Raw genomic sequence first — 23,551 nt, forward strand, 5'->3', positions numbered from 1 at the left:
AGGGGAGGCGAAGTTGGGCACAGGGGGCCCTCAGCGTAAGGTGACCGAAAGCGGGGGGAATTCGTGGGGGTTTTCTTAAAAAAAATTTGCTATTTTTATTTATTTATTTTAAATTTCGTTTATATTCTGTTTATTTTGCGGCTCGAGGGCGGGACGAGGAGGCCCGGCGCTTTTCCGAGGGCTGGCAGCGCACAATGAAGCGCTGGGGGTGAATTTCCCCCCCCCAGCGGCGCCTGCCCGGACAAAGATAACAGGAAAGCCGGATCCGTGTTTATAAGTGTGATCCCTGCAGGGCAGGTGGTGCCTTTCCTAACTTTTTTTTTTTTAATCTCCTTGATAGCCATTTTGCAGTTTCTTCTTTGTTTTGGGCTTTGTTCTGTGTGYTTCATAGCCCCAGAGGCTTCATTCCTTGAAGGAAAGTGAGGTACTCGGGACRCTTTCCGTGTTGCTGTGGCTCGGCGTTGGAGGCAAGATGGCTTAGCAGCGAAACACGCAGCGTGTTTTGTACGTGATGCGATAAGGAAGGTCTTATCAGCTGACTTTGGGATGCTTCCTCCGACGGTGGAGCCGCGCGTGGGCTATATAGGTCACTGCCACTGGGCTTCGGGAAAACTTCTAACGCTGCCCGATTGTTATTTATACTCCACACGAGGAAAATATGTTTGGATTCTTGGTTTCACTTTTATCGATGGCCTTTGTTGCCTCTCCACTCAGAGGTCAGGCTTTTTTAGTTACTAGGGTYGATGGTATGGATCTTGGGTTATGTGGAATATGAATGCACTTGAAATATAATTACTCCTCCACGTTACCATTTTTACACATAAGACCTGCTATTTTGAAGGCTTTGTTATATTTAGCCGTGTCTTGGTTTAAAAGCAAGTGTTGCCAGTAGTTGCAGTTTTGTTGAGAGGCTGAGGGAATGATTTCATACCCTTCTTTGGTCTGCAGCTCCGTTTGTGCTGGTGCGAGTATAAATATGTTGGGTAGGTGGGAAAAGCAAAGGAGAATAAATAGGAAGATGTTATTTTGGTGGTGGTGGTGTAGTCTGGGTTGTGTGTGTGTAACAGCAACACTAAATCACCTGACTGTTGTCTGAAGTGTTTAGAAAGCTGAAAAATCTAAATTTGTCCTTGCAGAATGGTTAGCAAATTGATGTGAGAAAACGATAGGTAATGTAGATTTTGTAGTTATGTGGATACTGAATGTCAAAAAAWATTTGAACATTATTTTTCTACATTAATAGAAACATTTTTTTCTACAGTATTATTGTATAGCATTTTTTTCCAAATATGTTATGGATATTGGTGCAATGATGAGGTAATTATAATTACTGAAAAGTGAGAAAATTAAGTCATTTTCAATTAATAGTGGGARAGGTGGTTGACAGGGAAATTTGGAGTTTGATATCTTTTAAGAAATAGGTAAGATTATGTTGCACTGTATGTAGAAACAAAATGGACAKAAAAGTTTTGTGTGGGTCTTCATGATTTGCTGTTCGGAGGGTATTTCTGCACTGTTTTCATTGGCATATATGTTGTGGATGCTTGGTGCCAATAGGCTAACAGGTCATCAGCTTACTGAATACTATGAGTTGGGTTTTTTTAGCAGCTTTTTGTAGTTTTTTAGATTTTCTCCTTGATGTAATGATTTCTGTATGTGTATTGAATAATGAGTGTTTATAATTTTTATAAAACCTTTTTTTTTTTCTTGGTAATTTCATTCCTTTGTGTAGCATTTTCTAAGTCCCCCAAATAATTAGATCAAGTTCTTATATGCAGAGGCAAGTAATCTAGTAAGTGGTTTGAATTTTTACTTTATGGGCCTTCATTTTTTTTATCTTTTTTTTTTCTTTTTTTCTTTTTTCTTTTCTGAATGTGGAATTGTGTTTAGAAGTCGCTGTCTGTTGGGGTAGAAAGGAAGCCATCTGCCTTGGATGTTAAATCCTTCATCTGTTGGGGTGTCCTGTGAAACAAGCTTTAATACGTTGTATTTTCTTAAAAGAGTTTCTAATACAAATGCTGCAGAGGAAGCTGCTTAAAGCTGTGGAGTAGGCATGCTTTAAAATGACTGTTATGTGTCGAGGAATGTGAAAGCTATCAATCATCTTTCTGTTCAATAAATTCAGTTTAAAATGCTTACCTCATCTAATGTGAATTTTCCCCACCCATCACATAGCTGTTGTCTTGATTCTTCCACACAATGAGACCGTTCCAGTGCTGTCACAAAGCCAGTGCCCAGGCTCTTGTCACAGAAATGGGACAAGAAGTCTTTAGCTTAAAAGCTTATTTTCTCCTCCTGTAACAACAAATGCCACTTGTGAAGTGCTTCTGAGAATGAAGTCGGAGGCATTTTGCAGTCATGGAGTAGAAAATAGTTTTGAGTAATATCAGATCATTTAAATAGGCTCAGTTTAACTACTGGTGTGTACTCTCAAGAAACCTGTATAAAATATGTTTTATGGTAATGCTTTTTTACCCTTCTGAAACTTTAAGATTTAGCTCAGTCTCACTCAGAATACCTGCTGTGGCCTTTAGAAGAGCAGGCAAATACTTTTGAAGTTTGTATGTGAAATGTTTACTCTATAAATCAAAACCAGGTGTCATCCATAGAAATATCTTTAAAGAGTGTGCTGTGGATAACTGCTTTTTCCCTCTCCCCTACCCCCCACCATAGCTATTTGAGAACAATTGTATACATAGAGAAGGAACCTATTTGCAGAACTTAAGAGTGATCATTTTAGGAGCTGAAAGAAAAATGTAAAACCTGAAATGTAGCAGGAGTATCTAATCTGTATCAGAAGTTTTTGCTAGTTGTCTAGTACACACTAATTCTAATAGGTAAGGCCCAGATTAAAATTTGAAATTGCAATATGATCCTCTGTCCTTTACAGGCTATAGTAATATCATATCTGCAGCTTTTTTACAGATAAGTTTTTGCAACATATATATATCTGCAGGCTGGCATAATTAATCTGATACAAGTTTTAGTAATTATTTTCCACTTTAGTGGTTGTATAATTCTGAGATAGGTTACATTCTGCTTCATCAGTACTACTGAGGTGTTGGCAGAACTCTTGATTACAGGTAACAGCTCTGATTGTGTTTCTCTCCACTGTACAGAAAGCTCTGTGCTCTCTGTATGTAAATACAGTGGAGAAATAAAAGCTGTCAGAGATCTCTGTTCTTTGAGTTAATCCATCCACCCCACTTCAAGGGAGAATTTTAATACTGATGTATTGTGCCAGTTGTATATGTTTTTCTGCTTTATTATGCAGTTCTAAAGTTTTACATGACGTTTGCTTGCAAATCTTTTTAAAGGAGAAATTAATTTGCACAACTGGGTTGGCATAGGTAGTTCCATGAGTCTTTAAATGTGCATCCTACACTCTTTAAATATAAAGCTAGGCTTAGAGGAGATGACTTTCTGTAGCTCATGTTAAAAGAATCTTAGTGTTTTGGTTCATAATTTCCAAGTAGGTTCCTGTTAATTTCCAAGTAGGTTCCTGTTAATTTCCATTGCTACATTTTATTTAAAGGTTAATTCTGTGACTGTTATGTAGTCTAGAAAAGTAGTAAAAATGCCATATTATGACCATAAAGCATGTATCACATAACAATACAAATTAATCAAATAGCTTTAGATATTACATATTACTCAGAAAATTAAGATTGTTCTGGATTACAAAAGAGAGTTCCCCTGCTACACACATACCTTTCCCCAGTTTTCCCAGTTTTCCCCTGCCACTCACATACCTTTCCCAGGGCATGGGATCCTTAGGGCTAGATGGGAAATGTTTGTGTCTGTACTAAAGGACAGAAGACTGTGACTTCTTTTTCTCTGCCTTTTCAAATCTAAGCATTCTGTTCTGGTTAAATATCTTTGCATATGTTAATTTTATTGTTTAGATTTAAGCTTTATTTTTAGCATGAAAAGCAAGACATGTCTTGGAGTTTAGAAATTAAAGTATCTTTAGTGTTCTTTTTCCTCCTGAAAATGATTCATTAATATTGTAGAGGGTATTAAGGGAGTTATATTTGCAGCCGTCATATCTTAAATGTTCCCTGAGGCCACATATTGGCAGTATGTTAGTTATGATAGGTGGAAATACACATAGAGAACATGAGATGTGTGTATATGTGTTCAGGAGTAGCTATTTTAGATATTTTTTTCCTACTAAGGAATTGTCAGTTTTGGAGAAAATTAGTTGCTTTTTTTCCCCCCCTCTTCTTTTTCTGTCCATTTATACTTTCTTCAAGCCAAGAGTTAAATGCTGAAAAGTGAGTTGGCAAACTTTATTTTAATCTAAGCGTGAAATCTTTGTTTCTTGAAAATCCTCAAACTTACTGTCATGTGGATTAGAGATGTTTAATGTCAGCTGCTTTGTTGCAATCTTGTGTAGCTTAATAAGTTGAAAAGAAAAACTGAGGTTATTCATATAAGAATGAGATGAGTTCAAATACAGAAGCTAGTTCTCTATGGTATTTTATTTTGTAGGCTACATATATACAAAATCAGATATAGCAGTATGACAGTATTTGACAGATGTTTTTATGCATCATGCTGAGTAATAATGAAAAAGAAGCCACTGCCATTATGATCTGAAATCATATTTTTATTGAGCTTAGCTAGAAAATATGCAGGGAAGCATTCATAGTAAATGGAACTACACCGTATAAGTATATTGCCTTGTAAAACTCTGGTGACTTATATGCTTCTCTAGAGGCTTAGTTTGATAACAGTATTGAAAATTTAACTAAACACTTTAGCAATTAATATAGTTCTTGCATAGCTTGGATATTTGTTTTTATTTTTGAAACCCTTACAATAAAGAACTGCCTGCTTAAAGATATGTGGGAAAGCTTTTTATGTTATCGAGGCCTTTTCTTTTTAGGTTTCTACATGGAATGATCATTCCATGTGCCCTCTTGGGCATGAACGAAGTGGCATGGCAGGAGAGGAGTCCCAGAGGAATGATGCATGTGAGCATTGGTCAGGAAGCCAGTGGGGTTGAAGTGGGGGTTACCCCAGTTGGTGCAACACCAGGGCCCTGTTCTGGTGGAAACAATCCTCGCACCATCCCTGCAGCTGCAGTGTCAGGTGCTTCCAGTGTCCAGGTATCCCTCAGTGGCCATTCCCAGCATGATTCCACAGTTGGATATTTCTTCCAGAGGCAGGCTGGTCAGCAGCTGAGTGGCTACCCCATCAAACACTGCTGGCCCACAGGAGATAGCAGCTATATAGATCATTCGATAGGTAGCTTATTTGCTTCTCACTGGAACAGTTCTTACATTCTTGCTGAATCCGCGTCTTTCAGAAAGATCTATCTGAGCTATTYTTTCAAAGCCTATAGTGATCCAGAGTCTAAATAGCAAATATCCAGCTAACTTGGGTAAAGCAGTTGTAAATTGTACTGTGTATGGTAATATTATTATGTTCAGTTTTGAAACTTTCTTTAACTGTTACAAGCATTTCATATTTCTGGTTAGGTATTTGGAAGATACCTAGTTTTCATTGGAATACCGTCAAATTATTAAATTATTGCATTTATGTAGTCAACTGTTTTGATTTGAAAAAGGACTAGCTTCTGATAGACATTTGAGGAATTATATGGATTTTGCACACCATCTTACTAGTTACACTTCCAGGTAAAAGGTTGGCATGAAAGTAAGATAGAAGTAGAATAGTCTAGTGTAGATCAAAACTTAACTTGCTCCTTTTGCAGATTCCTACCTAGAAAAAATCTAGTTGTAGCATTTTACCCCAAAAGCCTTTAATTGGGACAGCTTACTATTTTTTTAGAAAAACATAATTTTGAATTTTAGAAAATAATGGTTTTTCCCCAGGAGTTTTGTAATGTGCCATGCTTGGATTCATCATCAGCTCTTCTACCAAGTGCAATGAGTTGCAGCATCTGTCTCAAAGATGTAGCAAATAGAGGTAATCTGGCTAATCTTAAGCAGGAAAAACTACTGACTTTATATATATATATATATATATATATATATATATATATCTTTTATTTCTTTGGGCATTTTTTATGTTTACTTCTACCCTTTCATCCTAGCCCATTGAACTACAGAAAACAAATCTTTTGCCCTATGTACTGCTTACTGCTACATCATGTGTATTCTTTAATATAGTTCTGTAAATACAAGATTTTGCAATGTTCTACTTGTCCACTTGGGCACACACGCTTGGATATTTGAAAATATTTGAAAATGACTTTTTTTTTCTCTCCCTGTGAGCATTCAGTCTGTAAAATGCAGGCAACTGGATGCTTATGCCTGTGCTGATTTTCCATTACAATTTCGCAAGGCTGATAAATTGTGTATATAAAATTATTCACGGACAAGTAACTGATGAGTAACAGTTGCATCTCTCTCCTGCCACCTGCTTTCCATCTCCAGTGGGAGTCAGTCACATCTTAATCAGTAGCCTTGTTTAATAATCATTTAGATCCTTAAAAATATTTCTGCTTTTCTCCTAACAGCATGTAATTGTTATAATATTATGAATCTAATGTATTTTTTATAGTAACTTGAGTGGAGAATGGAACTTTTTTTTTTTTTTCCTTTTATCATGCGTTTTAGTCTCAGGGAAAGGGAAACTTGCTTTATTTTGCTGATTATTCTTAACCATATTTTCTAGTTTAACCACTATACCTTGATGTTCTGCCATTTTTTCACTGCTCTCCTGTTCTTTGTTGGCAGTGTAAACTAATAGAACTTAAGCGTACATCGAGAGACTTCTATTTCTCCTGTGATTTGAGTGTTTTCTGTGGGGCACAATTTTGGAGGATTTTGCTAAGGCAGAAGTTATTTTATTTATTTATTTATTTTTTAAACATGGGCATTTCTTGACTTACTGTCAGGTTGAGGAACATTCACATAGCTGTTTTTTTCAGTCTGTAGAAGGAAATAAAGTTACTGCTGTTCTCTAGGCGTTGGGTAGCCAGTCTCTGTATAGATGCCATATATATATATATATATCTGGTAGAATATTTTGATGCATTTAGAGAGAGATTACAAAGAAATATCTAAGCATATCTGAAACCTATGAGTTAGTGATAAATTTTTAGTATGTTATAACAGAATATGCGACAATGCCAAAACAACAAACAGTTTAGATAAAATTACTCCGATTAAAGCATTTCGTTCTTAGAACAGTGGAGTTGTAGTACCACTCATTTCAACAGGTCTTTAAATTCTGCAGAAAGTGAAGTTCAAAATGGAAACTTGCAAATTCTTCAAGCAAAAATAAATCATATATATGATTTTTTTCATATGTTGGAAGTGAGGATTGCATAAATTATGGTGTTAAAAACTGGTATTTTTCTTGTGGGAAGCTATCAAGAAGTGAGGTATTAACGGGCGAGTGAAGTAAGCATAGGACATGGAAAACATTGTGTTCGCCTCTGTACCGGAAGATAGGAGTTCATTTGTTAAGAGAGATAAACTTGGATGAAAGATATCATGGATTTTTGAATAATTTTGAAACTGTTTGTGCTGCTAGAAGAAACGTGTAGTTGGCTYTAAATATATCAGCCTAAAAAGTTGGCAAATAAACTTGATTAAGTACAAGAAACTAAATCCTGAAAAGACAAGGGAAAAGCATATTATTGGTCTCCTGAAATCTAATTGAAATATCTTTTTTCTTAAAAAAAAAGACACAACATCTATTAAGCATAAGATAAGATCTTTAGGAAAAGAAAGTTTGTTTAGTAGGATTTTTTTTAACTGTGCTTTAAAGACTGAGGAAACGTTTTACTTTGTCAGTGGCCTTTATGAGGGCTTGTTGGTAAATGAACTGTGGCATCATCAGTGAAGTGTCAATARTTGGCAAGCAATTCATATTTATGAACTGTAGCAATAAAGGTCAGTCTAGCATCAGGATGATTCTAGTGAATTATTCTGCAGTACCATGATAGTACTGTTACCTAATGTGGGCTCACCTGGAAACTGTGAAGATGCAATGGATTCAGGTGCCATTGATATTTAAGGGAAGAGAAAGGAACTTCAAAGACAAAGACACAACATTTGAATGAAATTCTAATCAATGGAGGTGGAAAGTCTTTCTGATAAATGCATGTTTGTGTGACATGTTGGTGTCTAACTGTAACTAGCCACTCTGACACAAAACGAACATTGTTCATGACTTARAGAATGTACCAGGGTAGCAGCCACAGTCATAGAAATATGCGGTGCTGTTAGTGTTTACATTCTGTGATCTTCCAAGATAGCTTCAGATAGAGCAGCAGAAAATTAGTGTTAGACAAGTCACTTGCATGGGCAAGTTTTGAAAAGGGTTACATTGCCTTGTACAGAGTAACAGGCAATAAGGGAGGTGCAGAGGAGAGAGAGACGTTAATTTGCCTGAGAGATGAAGTGCAGAAATACTTGGATGTTGAGCTAGCTGAAAGGTAACGTGCATAAAACTGGTAAGAGGGCTATGCCCACAGAAATCCATAATACAGGATGTCAAAGCCCAAAGTAGACTGTGAGTCAAGAAATCTTCATTGTCACCCAGGATGTTAAAGGAGTAGGCAGTGCTCAGTCAGTGACACAGGATTAAGTATAATCTTCCTGTTTTTTAATCTAGAATTAACCGCCTCAAGGCCTTATCCATCTCCCTTTTGAATATTTAATATTGGAAACAGTTATGAAGAATACTGGACTAAATAGAAAAASTCGTTCTTGGATTTTACTTTTCCCTCTGCTGCCTCTCACTGTCTCAGGACCACAAGTGCTATAGGCTGTGATAGCACAACAGTCTGCAGAAGGTGACCATCCTCTGTGGCATCACCCTTACATTAATGTCCTCGTGTAGCTGCAGAGGAGTTAGGGATCTTTTCATTGTTAATTTAGGTCAATTCTGTGTGAAGCAGCACATGAAAAGTTCAGTGAACGGCAGTCGCTCTGTAATACTTGGAGTTTTGGAGAGCAGACGAGGTTTTGGCAAGTTCAGCATATTTTATCTGGGATGTCACAGTACTTAAAAGCACTGTTGCCCTACAGCAGTTTGATATTGTGCTTGGTATTTACCTTGTCTTCTTTCCTGACTTCTGCCTTCSATTGTAGTAAAGGGGTTTTAGCAGTTCAGCACTTTTTTGGTTATGAATTTGAGTGAAACGTGTTCATTGCTTCTGCTCTATGCCTGGCTCCAGTAGAGGAAGAGGATAGGAACTGCGGATGAAATTATTCAAGTCCTGCATGTTATGTCAGACAGAGCTTTCTTGTGAAGCAGGAAGCAAAGATTGACAAGCTTGAGCAGAAGAATGCCAGAAAAATGCTGCTTTTTTGGCACCATTTTGGAAATTCTTTAGGGATAGTGGTAGTATAAATGAAATAATATAAATTGTACAGAATTTCAGTTAGGCTTCAGTTGCTGTAACTYGTCTCTTTTAGAATTTGCAAACTTCTGGAGAAGTTTTGCAAATAGCTTAAGAAACAAAGAAAAGTCTTTGCAGGAATGGAGAGAACAAAACAAAGAGTCTTCCTGTGTTTGAAGAACTCTTCTGCATTCCTGTGGTATGAAGAAGAAACTCTATATCAGTTTGTTGCAAGCCCTCAGCATGACTTCCATGAGAATCTATTAAAATTGATTTAGCTACAAGAAAATGCATGGCTGTTATTAAACTAATAAAGTGTGCAAATATTTGACATTTTTGCCTCCAGGATAAAATGGACAAATTCTAGTTTGTCTTGCTTTTAAACAATAAAGTTGTTTTAGTTTGACATTGTTCAAATAAGATGTGCTAATATATTTGTGAATTGGATTTGGGAACTCATTTTCCCATATGAGACCTCACAGTCATGTAGCCATTCCTTGGAACAATGAACACAGCTCGTTGTTCAAAACGGGAACAACATAATCTGTTTCTTGACCTTACAGTGGGAGTTGCATTTCCTGAATCATTAGCTTTTCCTTTAATAGATTCCACTAAAATAATCTCTAGATATCTAAGCAAACTTGCAGTCCTTATCTTGTGTTTTTTATTATTATTAATATCTTTCAATCTGCACCTTTTTGAAAATTTTGAAAACTTTGTGAAATACATCTTTTTATAGATTTTTCCAAAAAATAAACTTATTTAAATGGATGCTTTCAAATTTCAAGCCATACAAGATCACAGAACACATCAAAATTTTTATTAGCAATCTATTATATTAAAATACAAGTTTGGAGTTTGGGGTAAATTTAGGTAAAAAGCTGATTTCTGATTCTCTCTCCTTGTAAATTTAATATTGGAAATACTTGAAAATGTCTTGGAGATAGTTCTGTGTAAATGTAAACACAGTTATAGCTGTATTGTGTATGTTGTCCCTTAACTTTTGTAGTTTTAACTCACCATTTTCTTTCTTTGAGTACATTAGCACTTAGCTCTACTTGAGTCGAAAACTGAACTAGGAGTGTTAGGTTTATACTTTTAAACAATTTATCATATTTGTAAGCTAGTAAAATGCTTCAAACTTCACAAACCAGGAAAAGAAATGTTAGACTGAGTGGGTATTTCTTTTTGATTAGGTGAGAGGTGAAAAGCATATTTGATTCACGGGTTGGGGTATGCCTTTTGTAACCGGTATCATAAGCTGTGGAGAGTTATTTCATTTTGCGTTGTGCTGCTGCTGTGCAAGTGTGCAACAAGTGACTTGTTTTACTAGTAGAATTTAAGGGGGTGGCTTTTTGTGTATAAATGGCACGTGCTGCAACCTGCCTACTTGAGATGCTGCCTTTAGTAGCTGTTAGGGACTGCTGAGCTTCTAGGAGAGGAGCCATTCGACTTGAAATGCTGGTAGCTGCAAACAAGTAATTGCTGTTTGTCTTTTCCTCTCTTTGATTTGAAATTTATGGCATACTGCAGAGGCAGACCTTTTTCATATGTTTTGGTGGAAGAAAAGCATTGAGAATGTGTCTGTGATAGCTTTCAAATCAATCTTCTAGCTGGAGAGAGGAAAATTAGTGTTGTACTTTGCAAGCATTTGGATTTTTTTTAGCAATTTCAATTACATARTGCACGGGATAGACATCTTACGCTAACTGCTGTCAGGACAGGGAAGTAATTGCAGTTGCATTTTGGACTTGCAGGAACAAGTCTTATACCTGTGCAATTTCTGTTCTTCAAACCCTGTTTCTCCTTAACCACCCTTGCCAATCGTGCTGATGTTTTCAACGTACCAACATGTTTCATGCCCTTTCTGCTACCCTTTTCAAAACGCAGCTCATGGTTTTGGCTCCTGAGATACTTGGCCAATTGCACATGCGTTGCAGACTGCCTCAGATGCTATCAGCTTGCTAACTGCTACCTCCTTTCTGTGCATTAAGGCATTGGTTGTCTCTGCTAAGCTATATAGCAGCTTGTGCTGCTTTTGCAGGTTACTTCTGCTTTCTTACATGCATTCCTTCACTTKGTCTTAAAGGTTTATTCTGCCCTGCTGCTGCTAAATACCTGGCTCTGGTGCATGTTGAGCATCTTAATGGTACTTTATTTTTTCTTTTGCAATTGGGTTACTCGTCGTTGTGTGCACCTTTGTCATTTGTCTTGCACTTAGCCTGAACACTCTTTGAAGCAGAGCCCTTTATGCTCTAGCAACTCGGTAATTAGCAGAGGGGGGCCTTTCATTTGATATTACAGTAAGCAAAATGGCACAACATCAAATCCTGTGATTGATTTACCTAAGGCAAATAATCCGTTGTACCTGTGTGGCAATACCTCGCTGCAGAATCAGTAAATGCCAGTGAAAATTATTGATACTAGAGTGAATCTGATAATAAAACTCATGGAGGTAACGTGAGCTGGAAGCGGCTGGTCCGTGTTCATGCGTCCCGGATCCTGGCACAATGGGGACTGTAGAGGTGAGCTAGCTGCTTATGTAGCCACTTGAAGTTTCTTTGCCTTTTATTCTCATATACTACAGGTTTGAGGAGGCTTCATTCCAAACCATATTATTATGTCTTTTTTTTATCCAAAAGCCATTGAGTGCTTTTGGCATTGCGGGAGAGTTTTGCATGGATATCTGAGACAATGTGTTATGAGAGCCRGTTAGCTCTGGAAGAACTCTCTGCCATGTCATGTCTACATGACAATGTAGTCATTCAGGTATTTGAACTTTGTACTTTTTGGTATTTTCTTATGTTCTGTTTCTCAAAGTATTAAGTAAATATGTTAAATTTGGGTCAATATTATTTTGTATAATCTATGTTCTCATCTATGGATRTAGAATACAGTCTTTTGTTCTTCAACATAACTAAAAATGAGATTTATGAAGTTTATGATACTACTTCATTATATGGGTGAACTGCATATAGATTTCTGAACTATACTATACTGTTTAGTGCAGTTTATGCTAAAGACAAGTTGACCTTGATATATCTTAAATATGAAGATAATGACCTTTGTGGAAGGTTTTTTAAAGTTAGTCAAGTCTAGTTAATTCAAGTCAAATTTAGTCAAGACATCTTAAAGTAAAGATAAGAGCAATGAGAAGTGGTAGATGAGTATGCGAAGAGAAACAGGGAATAAGTTAATGGATAATGCGTAATAAGTTAAATGGATTGAGGGAACACTTGATTTCAGGGGAAAACTAATAGCTTGGAATTTAGACTTCAAGACTGAAAGAAGCAAATCCCCTTCTTTCGCTTGTTAGATGGCAATTCAAACATGGGTATCCTTGTCCACAGTTACTGCATTTACTTACCAAAGTCCTGCAGTTTATGTACTGATAGCTGCCTCTTACATTTTTGGCTTGCTCAGTGAAAGAATAGAGAATTTGGCATTAAACTTGTTGCTAGATATATTATTAACATCACTCATTGAACTAATTTTTGTTACATACCTTTAATTAATTTGAATTGTAAATAGCCTACTTTTATTTCAGTAGGTTAATTGTCACCAGTCTTATTTTTAGACAATATTTTCTAAATTCTTTCGAAGGACTCCGCTGGCCAACATCTAATGAGATACTAATGTCCAAAACTAAGCTGCTGCTCTTAATGAATTAGGAATGAACCTTGCTGAATTAGAAGGTGTCTTTGTTGGTTTTGTTCAACTTTTAGGCAATTGTAGAAATGTATGGTTAGTTTAAACAAGCATTTTGTCCAAAGAGTGCGTCCTTAGACAGCTGAAAACATTGATAACAGCAATTGCTTTAAGCCCATTTCCCTGCTGTAGACAGATAAAGTGGCAAAACACTCTTCTGCTTAGGAGTAGAGCGCATGAGGAAGCTGCATGTGTTGCAGTTCTCCAGCTAYCCTCAAGGTTAGGCACAGAATGTAGAGACTTGTAAGAAGAATCAAGGTAGATTTGGGGAGAGAGGGAACTTAGCATATATTTTAAACACAGAATGACAGTGAAAACAAAAATTATCATGTGGAAGATTTCGGTGTCCTGTCAATAGCTTTCTTGAAAACAGCTGGTATTCAGGCTCTCAAGAGGAGAGAGGGATCTTAATTTCTGAAACTTTTCTCATAGGCATGAGTGAAATCACTGCTTAAGGACAGGGCAGTTTCATTTCTTCATCYCTGCTTGTAGCAACCGCTTTGAGCAGACCAGACTCTGTTAATTGCATTGGTTCCTTCTTGCCTGTTGAAGACTTTTTATAGCTTGTTCAAAAGGGTACGGGCCTGCGAAGGAGAAAGTCACGATGCCAAAGCAGCCGTGGAAGAGAAGTGGGAGTTGAACTTGGGTGTGTTTATTGAGAATTCTTAAACTGTACCCTTGAAAAATGTGCATTATGGTGAGTGCGTCTGCCCTGGTGAAGGTGATGAGAGTAAGAGCTCTGAAGGAATGGCTGTGTTTTATGTTCGGAATTGGTGGGGCAGTGGAGAACCTTTCTGATAAGTGATATTGGTGCAACAGTAACACAAATAGTGGTTTCTGGAAGTTCTACCAGACTGATCTGTCATTTCCTCAGACCTGCTTTTAATGGGCTAGATCAAAACAAAAAACCCAACTTTGTTCTTAATTCTAAATTCAAGTGGTTTATAAGTCAGTTATGCTTTATGGGATTCTTTATAATCATCTTTTATTTATTTTATTTTTTTAATTAAAAAGGACAATTATTTCAAACTTGTTTAGTTCCCTCCCCGCCCCCCCCGCCCTGGTTCTTGGTTTTTAAATTATGTTCAGTTTTCTGATATCTAAAGAAAACATATTAGCAAATTTTTTTAATAAAAAGGAAGAGCTTATGATGTAGAAAGATAATTTCTGTAGAATTCAGCTTTGTTCTAAGCTGTATGTTTTGATAGTTCATGTTTTTTATGAACTGTATTATGAAATTTAATAAAAATGTGTTAACTGTGTTAGAATGAATTAGACTCCATGAATTACTGCCATCTCTGATGGAATAAATTGTTATTAGTTACGTACTCTGCCATGTTAGAATGTAAATATATGGTGTTTTGTCACTGAAGTTTCATATTCAGAAAAGGCAACTTTTGAGCATTTTTATAGTAGATTGCCTAGAGAGCAGTTCTTAATTTTTCAGCTTTTTGAATAATTGGAGCTAATTATGAGGAAACTATGRATGATGCCTGAAAATAGCAGTGCTGTGATTTAATGATGTCTTACCTTATAGAAGTTGCTGTAAGAGCTCACTGACAAATCCTCTCAAATTCTGTGATGGTTGTCAGTTCAGGAGTGGTTAGTAGCAGGGTTTTGTCTTGTGAATCCCCTGTAACTGCTCTAATGCCACTGGTGGGAGTTACTCTGCCATAGCCTAGAAAGCTGATGCTGACTACATGAACAAGACAAATGTAGATTTGTAAAATCAGAAACTTAGATTTGTCATGTGTATATCTAAATATTCTAAGCAATCAGTATCAATTAAAACATAAACATTTTAAGACTAAATCTTTTTTCTACACCCTTGTTTTCCTACATCTGGATATATTTTTGATATATGTTTTGATATATTTACTATATTGTAGCTACACTGGAGTTAAGAGCCTCACCAAACTAAAGAAGTTATGCCTGAACTACTCCACATTGAACATTAAACATATTTTGGTGTGCAAAAAGGCTATTTACAGTTTGCAAGCAGTAAGAGTCCAGTCATCCCTTTTTTTGAAGGAGGAAAAAACATGTTTTCTTGTAGCTCATTTTAAATGCTAAAACCACACTTAGGCTTCCTTAATTCACATTTGTTTCACAGCTGTAAAAGGTCATCTGAAATTTACATCTCCTCTTAGACACTTCAAATGAGGAAAAAAAAACAGAGAGCAAAATACTTGCGTTCTGAGGTGGAAATAAAGTTCTCTGTCTCATATACTTACTTGGTCATTTGTCCTTCTGACATGTATTTGCATGTTGGTTCTTTATAGTCATAAGTTACTTTAAAAGATTAAAAAGAGCAAATTAATATGAATGGCTGCTAATTATGTATAGTATAACTTTATGTCTATGCATGAATATTTTCATTATGTAATTAAAATTTTAAAGTTAATTTCTGCTTTACAAAAGCTTTTTCGACAAGTTTTTGTGGGAGTTCTTTCATTTTCTAAGTTATTGAGCAAAATTAGTCTTTCTGAGGTCTATCTAGCAGTAGTCTCTCAGTTAGAGGTTTTTCCTTTTCCAAAGTTCAGTGACATCTGTCATTCCTGCCTTGCTGTTCTGCACTTTCTTTCCACGCTCTTTTGAATGGATAATTACTAACATGGTAAAAAGATTTAGTTGAGAAACCTGCTAAGTTATTTAGTATAAATTATATGCCTACTTCTGGTGGAATATATCTCTGCAGCTGCTCGAATGGAGCAAACAGTGCAGTTATAAATAGCTATAAAGTCTGATTTTGGTACAGACAGTTTATTATTAATTTGTGTGAGACTGTTAGCTCCACCCACATTGCACTGTAGGGATTAAAATATCAAGGTTGGAGACACCTCACCAGGAGCTTTGAAAAACTCGTGCTGAAGAGTTTTGCTGGTCTTGGAGCAGAGCTTGAGCTTGTTGAGTGGGAAAACAAGCACGTAAGCCTGTGTAGGGAAGAGATGAGCTGCTTCTCTGGCAGGGTACACGTTTGTGGGAAATAAGTACAAGAAAGCTTTTCTTAGAGCATGTTCCTTGCATAGGCAGGAATGGAAAGATGATTTCTCAGCCTTGCTAGGCCTCTGGAGTGATGGCCTCGCTCTGAAATGGGTGACAGGATGTGTTTCGTTTTCCTGCCCTTCTTTTCACAGGGATTGGTATCCTGTTATACTGGCTCTGTAAGGTCTAATAGCAGAGGCCTATGAAAGAAGATACCTAATTTCCAACCCCAGGAGCTTGTGGGGTGTTATTCAGCATAATAAAATATGTACTTGTATGTGTGCCTGTGTCTGTATATGTATATTTTTCTGCTTAAGAAATATATTAAGAAATACCTACATTTTCTGCTTAATCTAAAAAAAAGATTACTTTAGAATGCATGCTCTCAGATTACTGAAGTACTTATTCAAAAACTGAAATACACACAAAGCTGATTAAGTTGCTCTGAGTTGAGATACAGCGTCAGTTTGTATGGTGCCCTGGCCAGTGCTTTTGCTGAGGGTTTGTCTCTTGTCACATGCTGCTGAAATGCGACTACAAAGTGTGTTGGTGTCCTCCTCATGTGACAGCCTGGGCAGTTCATAAGGAAATCAGGTGCGAGCAGGTTAAGATCCAGCGTCTGCTGATCTGGAGCAACTAAATACACTGAATTTACTCTTGTTAGAGTACTTAAATGTATGGCGTGTGGTACAAAGTGCAACTCCAGACCTCAGAGTTTTAGTGCAGGGACTTCAACTGTAGAGATCAGTGAATTGCTAATTGGCTGCCAAAAGTTTGAATTCTTCTACAATCCCAATTCTTAACATGTTGAAAATTGCTAAATACTTAATGGGAAAACACCCTTTGGAGCTTTTAGCTATAGAAARGTGAATTGAACTTAAAATGGTTTGCAAGAGGGTTCTGTGAGAAGTGCCTGATGTCTGGTTTGTTCAGACTGTTTCTGGGAGTGGCTTCGTAGCCTGTTTTGAGTAGTTAAGTCAGCAGTTAAGTTTCTTTTGTTTTGCTCAAAAAGTGCTGCCTATTCGCAGAATGTGCTCTGAATTACTCGGAAGCTGCAGCTTCTACTAGGCTGCTGGGCAGAAAGTTAGATTTTTGATAACGTGACTCCTGAAAGAGGCATGAAAAGATTCATGGAGCCAAAGGTGATGTTAGTCGACCAGGGTATTGTTTTGTTGAAAATATTGCACAAAATGCTTAGTATTTTTAACTGATTTATATGCAAAAATAATTCAGTTTTGGTTATAGTAGTTGCCTGTTCAGCTGCTGAACAGCTTTTATTTCTAGGAGTCACATCAGCAGCTCATTAAACCAGAAAAAAAGAAGTTTTAGGAGATTTAGCAAAATACTCTGGAGTAGAAATMTCTCTCTTCAGCCTGGAACTACAACGTTTGCTAATAGATTTTTTTGTTTGCATTCTAGGCTTGCTGCATATTTTTATCTTTATATTCTATTTTGTTATAAATCTGATAGATCTATGCTTTTAACTTTGTTTTAATTTGTATTAAAATTTTTCTTTATTCATTTTTCTTTATTCATTTTTTCTTTTTCTTTATTCATTTCAAGCTGGCTACCCATCTGAAGTGCTAAATGAGTTTTTTTTTGTATATCTAGTCAAATCTCTGACGTGACTATAATAGTATTTAAAGGAAGCTACCAGGATTACTGTATTGCACTTAAATGTAACCATTTTTGTACTCTTAAAATCAGTTCAACTTGCTAATAATATTAAATCTCTGCTGTAAGCATATGGCTTGCACTGGAAAATAAATGCTTCAGAAGAGCTRCCATAGAAAACTAAATAAAAAAGTTAATGTGAATGAAGTCCTTTAGCTTGGTACAGAAGCCTCAAGCATTTGCAGGGGGCACAGCAGCCTCCCCTGCTTTCAGGTGCAGTATCGTGATCGCTGCGTGGGAACAGCGAGTTTTGTTTTGAGTTTTTGGCCTCCTTCAGCATCAAACTCTGTCATTTCTCCCTTCCCACCGCCSGAGTAGTCTCTGCCGGAGCATTCGGGGCATTCACCTGGGTGGGGAGAGGTGGCATTGGGTATTTCCATGTGCAGAAAATGTCTTTCCTACTATYTGAGCACTTGGTTTGCCCACTTCCAATGTGTAAAAAAGTCATCATGCCTTGTTCTTCCCGTTCTGTTCTCTCTGTCTAGTTCCTTCAAAGAAAGGGCTTATCTTTGCTTGCAGGAAAATACCTAGGAGCTGAATTTGAGGAGAATTCAGGGGAGGAGCCGGGCAATTACAGGCCGGTCAGCATCACCTCCGTCCCTGGAAAGGTGATGGAGCAGTTCATCCTAGAGAGAATCTCCAGGCATATGAAGGAGAAGGCATTGAGGAGCAGTCAGCATGGATTCACCAAGGGAAAGTCATGTCTGATGAAACTCATAGCCTTCTATGATGAGGTGACAGGCTGGCTGGACGAGGGGAGAGCCGTGGATGTTGTCTTCAACATGGACTTCAGCAAGGCTTTCCACACTGTCTCCCATAACATCCTCATACGGAAGCTCCGGGAGAGTGGGCTAGACGAGTGCACGGTGCAGTGGATCGAGGGCTGGCTGGATGGCAGAGCTCAGAGGGCGGTCATAAATGGGGCCGAGTCCAGTTGGAGGCCTGTGGCCAGTGGTGTCCCCAGGGGTCAGTACTGGGCCCAGTGCTGTTCAACTTGTTTATCAATGACCTGGACGAGGGCACGGAATGCACCCTGAGCAAGTTTGCGGATGACACCAAGCTGGGTGGAGTGGCCGACACTCCGGAGGGCTGTGCTGCCATCCAGAGGGACCTGGACAGGCTGGAGAGYTGGGCAGAGAGGAACCTCATGAGGTTCAATAAGGACAAGTGCAGGGTCCTGCACCTGGGGAGGAATAACCCCAGGCATCAGTACAGATTAGGGSTCGACCTGCTGGARAGCACCTCCAYGGAGAGGGACCTGGGAGTCCTGGTTGACACCAAGTTAACCATGAGTSAGCAGTGTGCCCTYGTGGCCAAGAAGGCCARTGGGATCCTGGCCTGCATCAGGAGGAGTGTTGYCAGCAGGTCAAGGGAGGTGATTCTGCCCCTCTACTCAGCTCTGGTGAGGCCGCACCTGGAGTACTGTGTGCAGTTTTGGGCACCCCAGTATAGGAGGGACGTGGAGCTTCTCGAGAGGGTCCAGAGAAGAGCAACTAAGATGATTCAGGGAATGGAACATCTCTCGTATGAAGAGAGGCTGAGTGAGCTGGGCCTGTTTTCTCTGGAGAAGAGAAGGCTCAGAGGGGATATGATTAATATGTATAAGTTCAGGAAGGGAGAATGCAGGGAGGAAGGGGACAAGCTGTGTTCACTGGTGGCCAGCGATAGGACGAGGGGTAATGGCCACAAGCTGGAGCACAGGAAGCTTCCAGGTGAGGAGCAACTTCTTTACTGTTAGGGTGACAGAGCAGTGGMACAGGCTGCCCAGGGAGGTTGTGGAGTCTCCTACTCTGGAGGTCTTCCAAACCCGCCTGGATGCCACCCTGTGCCACATGCTGTAGGTGTGCCTGCTTGAGCAGGAAGGTTGGACTAGATGATCTGTAGAGGTCCCTTCCAACCTTGAATATTCTGTGATTCTGTGGTGAGAATACCTCCTGCTAGGTCTGTGTTAGGTGCCTGGATTCCAGCAAAGCAGTATTTCTGCTGGTGATTTTGGATGACTCTGCAACCCACAATTTGCCTCTTGAATCCTGTTCCCAGTCGCACAAGGATGCAGTTTCTCCTGCCCAGGTTATGCTGTGGCTGTAGCTGACTTGAGTGCTCTAGCTCTGCCTTGCTCTGGATCAGTTCTAACTTGCTGCGTTTCCTGTGGCAGGTTTGTGGCCGTGCAGTAGTGACATGTTGATGATTTCAGTTCTTGATGGACGTGAATCTCAAAATGCATAAAAAGGAGGAAAAAAATGTAACGAGTCAAAGCTTAAGCSTTTTACTTCACATCTTCCAAGTGACATGGGGAATGGTAAAACCTGTTGGGAAAAAGGATGAAAGAGTTTATTCTTCGAGTATTGTGGCGTTCATGAGCAAGGCTTACATCTTGTGTAAGTAGGGGGAGATTCAGGATAGGAATGGGAAAAACCTCTTATTGCATATTTTGACAGAGGAGAGGTTTTTGCAGAGACCTTTAAGTTAACAAGTCTTAACCTTCTTGCCGTGACCAAAAAAAAAAAAAAAAAAACACCCACTAACATATACTGTGTTTCTGTTCCTGTGAAAGGAGGAAAAGTTTGTGTTTAGGTGCATAAACTGTTCCATTTCCCCCCTTTGCTGTGCTGGTAGTTTTGATTTATAATTTTATTTTCTAGGAAATTGTACTTAAATATTTTTTCATGTGTAGTACCAGTTTTGGTACTACATAATTTTGTATAATTGTGCATAATTTTGGAAGCTCTTGGAAAGATTTGTTGTGTATTACACATTTGGTGAAGCAATTGCCAGCTTCTCTTCACTGGGATCTTTGTTAATGTAAACTTCTGGAAATGAAACCTGCTCCTGTAGAGAGGAGGATAAGGTTGGGCAGTTGGGATCTTCACACACATCTGGGATGCATCTCTAAACTGATCTGTGAAAGATGCAACAGTGATAGGGCACTGTCTTGTGGGCTGCTGTCTTGATAGTAAAAGAGATGAAGACTCTCTTGGTATTTGCCAGAAGAATAGCACGTTAGTTTTTTTCCTCTTTTTTTTCCTTTTTCCCCCGTTTTTCCTCTTGGGGTAGTAATAGAAAACTACAGCTTAAATAATATAATCATTTAGGGCAACCAAGATGGAAGTTCTCTTATGGAACTCATGGACTCACTCATGGACTGAGTTGGGCCTGTTTTCTCTGAAGAAGGGAAGGCTCAGAGGGGATATGATTAGTATGTGTAAGTTCATGAAGGGGGAATGTAGGGGGGAAGGGGCCAAGCTCTTCTCAGTGGTGGCCAGTGACAGGACAAGGGGCAGTGGGTTTAAGTTGAAACACAGGCAGTTCCATCTCCATGTGAGGAAGAACTTCTTTACTGTGAAGGTGACAGAGCCCTGGAACAGGCTGCCCAGCGAGGCTGTGGAGTCTCTTTCTCTGGAGGTCTTCCAAACCCACCCAGATGCCACCCGTGCTCTGGATGTCCCTGTCGGACTAGATGATCTCTGGCGGTCACTTTGAACCTCAGCCATTCTGTGATTCTGTGATAATCATAAGTAAAATGAAGCAAAATGAAGGGAGCAAAATGAAAATACAATGTGCACTGATTTTATTCACAATTTCAGAAAACTTTTTTGGAGTGACTCTAAAGCTACAGGGTAACTATGTTCTTACCCTGCTTTCGGATTGCCTTTTTTTTTTTCTTCTCCCAGGATTTTGAAGAATGGCTGACCATACTTTTGCAATTAAATTTGGTTTGAAAACTGTACATTTACTGTAAGATCTTATACCCTTCATCCCTTCCCTGTCTTCTCCCCCCCCCCCCCAAAATGTATAGCACTTCCCTAATTTACAAACGAGGTTGACTTTTATTAAAAAGTTGTTTGGGTAGCATATAGTTTGGCGAATATTAGTTACAAATAAAGTTTAGACATGTTTGTTAGACTAAACCCACATTTTTTTTCTGAGACAAAAGTGTATAATTTGCTAATTTCAATTGTAATTGAAACTGAAGTGCATGATGAGCTTGGAGAGACTTATAGAATGATAATCAGATCTGTCATCCATCTGTACAGTAAGTTCTGTTACTAGAAATTGTAATTATCTGAGCTCAGAACGCCTTCAAAAATTGAATTTCCTGTTTTTCTTTCCAAAAATTCCTGTCCTCCTACAGTTAATTTACCCATATGCATGCACAAAGATTTGATTATCTCTGAGCTAATAAGTAAAGCTTATTTTACATAGATTACTGATCTTCTGCTCTTTTATCCCATTTGAAATATGCCTTCAGCATCTTTAAAAAGGTATGGCAATCTGGTTTTTTTTCCCCTTAAAATCAGCCTAATTGGCTTAAATATCAACATGTCTAGAGAAAAGGTAAATCTAGTGGGGGGGAAAAAATCAGTGTGAAACTAAATTTGCTTTTCAGTTTCTCACTAAATGCAAGTGAATTATCTGAAAATTCCATCTTAGCTAAAATATATATATGTCTGAGAGAGTATTTCACTCTTGAGCTGTGGAATTTCTTCTTAAAAAGTACAGTGGTACTCAACATGAAAATATAATGTATTTATAGCCATTTAGGGGCAATATTATTTTGAGAAGATGGAGTTTTGAGAAGACCAAGTGCGTCTTTAAGAGGGCAATTTGAGCTTTCATATTTCTTCACACTTAAGGTGTTACTCTTTAGTTGTTGAATTATTTTATCTTGCCGCAGCTAAACATGGAGCAGATAGTGGAGGAACAACTCTAGATTTCTAACTTGTGMTTTATTTTTTGGCTCTGCTTGTCATGAGTTTTGAAAATTCCTTCTGGAGACCATTTCCTTGAGGAAGGACACRACCTGATGTGTTGCATGTGTGCTGCAAAGGGGTCTTGTCAAGCAGCCAGTCTGGCTGTAGCCATCCCTTTTGTGCTTTCCAGAAAAGGCAGGCGTAGAGAAGAGGGCTGTTTTCTGGAGGAGTGGAAGGGAAGGTGTGATGCTGCAGTCAGTTACTGGTAGCTTTTGTCAACCATCTCATGAGCTTTTTGCTGCTAAGTGTGCTCAGTAACGTRTGCAAGAGGTCATTTCATTTCCAATGTACATTGTGCACACAAATGTTTAATTTTCCTCATTTTTACATTTGTTGCAAATATACTGGCTGTTGTTTCCATGGTGATTGCTCACTCTGATTCATATAGCTTACAGTTTGAAAATTGTCTTTGGAGTTGTCTTGCRTGTTGCTGCGTTAGCATCGTTCATACAGCATGGTCACTGGCTGGACCCGTTTTCGAAATCCAAGTTCACATTTAACCTAGGTTGGGTAAAAAAGGTGTGGGTAAAAAATTGGGTGCTCAGAACTGTTAAAAACCTGGTAAAATCTTTTCGAGTGTGATGTACTTGCTCAAGTTCAGAAATATATTTGCCTATGTAACAGATTGCTAATTTTTTTCTTGCAGGTTCGTTCTGTGGATGAGATGAATCATGAGTTTCAAGCTCTTGCCCTAGAATCTCGGGGAATGGGAGAGGTAATTATTTATAGAGTGCAGAGAATCCAGTTGGTTTGAAAACTCTGATACAATTTAAGTCATAAGTGAAATGACATTTTAAAGAACTTGAGTCCAAATTTATTTTGCTTTCATACTGAAAACTGCAGATTTCTGTTCAAGGTGCAGATTAAGTGAGTAGCTTGCAGGAGTACTAGGATGTCGTGTGAACCAAACTCCTGTGGTGGAAATGTCACACCTTTTGCAGGGCATTAGGTAAAACTTCTGTTGATTGAATCGGTAACAAAATTTCAACTTAATTTTCTTAAAATAAGTGTATGATTGTAATATTTAGGGAGAGCATAATTTATCGATGAAAAACAAATTTCATGTTTTAGTTGTTGAACATACCTAGATTGACATGTGTTACTT

The 23,551-nt window shown here is 38.2% G+C and overlaps 1 protein-coding gene across 7 annotated transcripts in view; it reads left to right on the forward strand.

Annotated features, from left to right (window-relative positions):
* Positions 1 to 271: 271 nt before the first annotated feature.
* PUM2 (pumilio RNA binding family member 2) overlaps positions 272 to 23,551 on the forward strand; it is a 67,335-nt gene continuing 44,055 nt past the window's right edge. For 3 of the 7 annotated variants that reach the window (XM_026044891.1, XM_026044894.1, XM_026044895.1), the window contains exons 1-2: positions 273 to 297; positions 23,093 to 23,161. In XM_026044891.1, the coding sequence (XP_025900676.1) occupies positions 23,111 to 23,161 (51 nt within the window). In that variant the 5' untranslated portion in view covers positions 273 to 297; positions 23,093 to 23,110. Of the gene's footprint in view, positions 298 to 488; positions 505 to 23,092; positions 23,162 to 23,551 lie in introns of those variants that run through there. The other 4 variants (XM_026044896.1, XM_026044897.1, XM_026044893.1 and 1 more) reach the window with 3 other exon arrangements.

Source organism: Nothoprocta perdicaria, unplaced genomic scaffold (assembly GCF_003342845.1).
Source record: "Nothoprocta perdicaria isolate Ctin4 unplaced genomic scaffold, notPer1 scaffold_39, whole genome shotgun sequence".
Classification (NCBI taxonomy): Eukaryota; Metazoa; Chordata; class Aves; order Tinamiformes; family Tinamidae; genus Nothoprocta; species Nothoprocta perdicaria.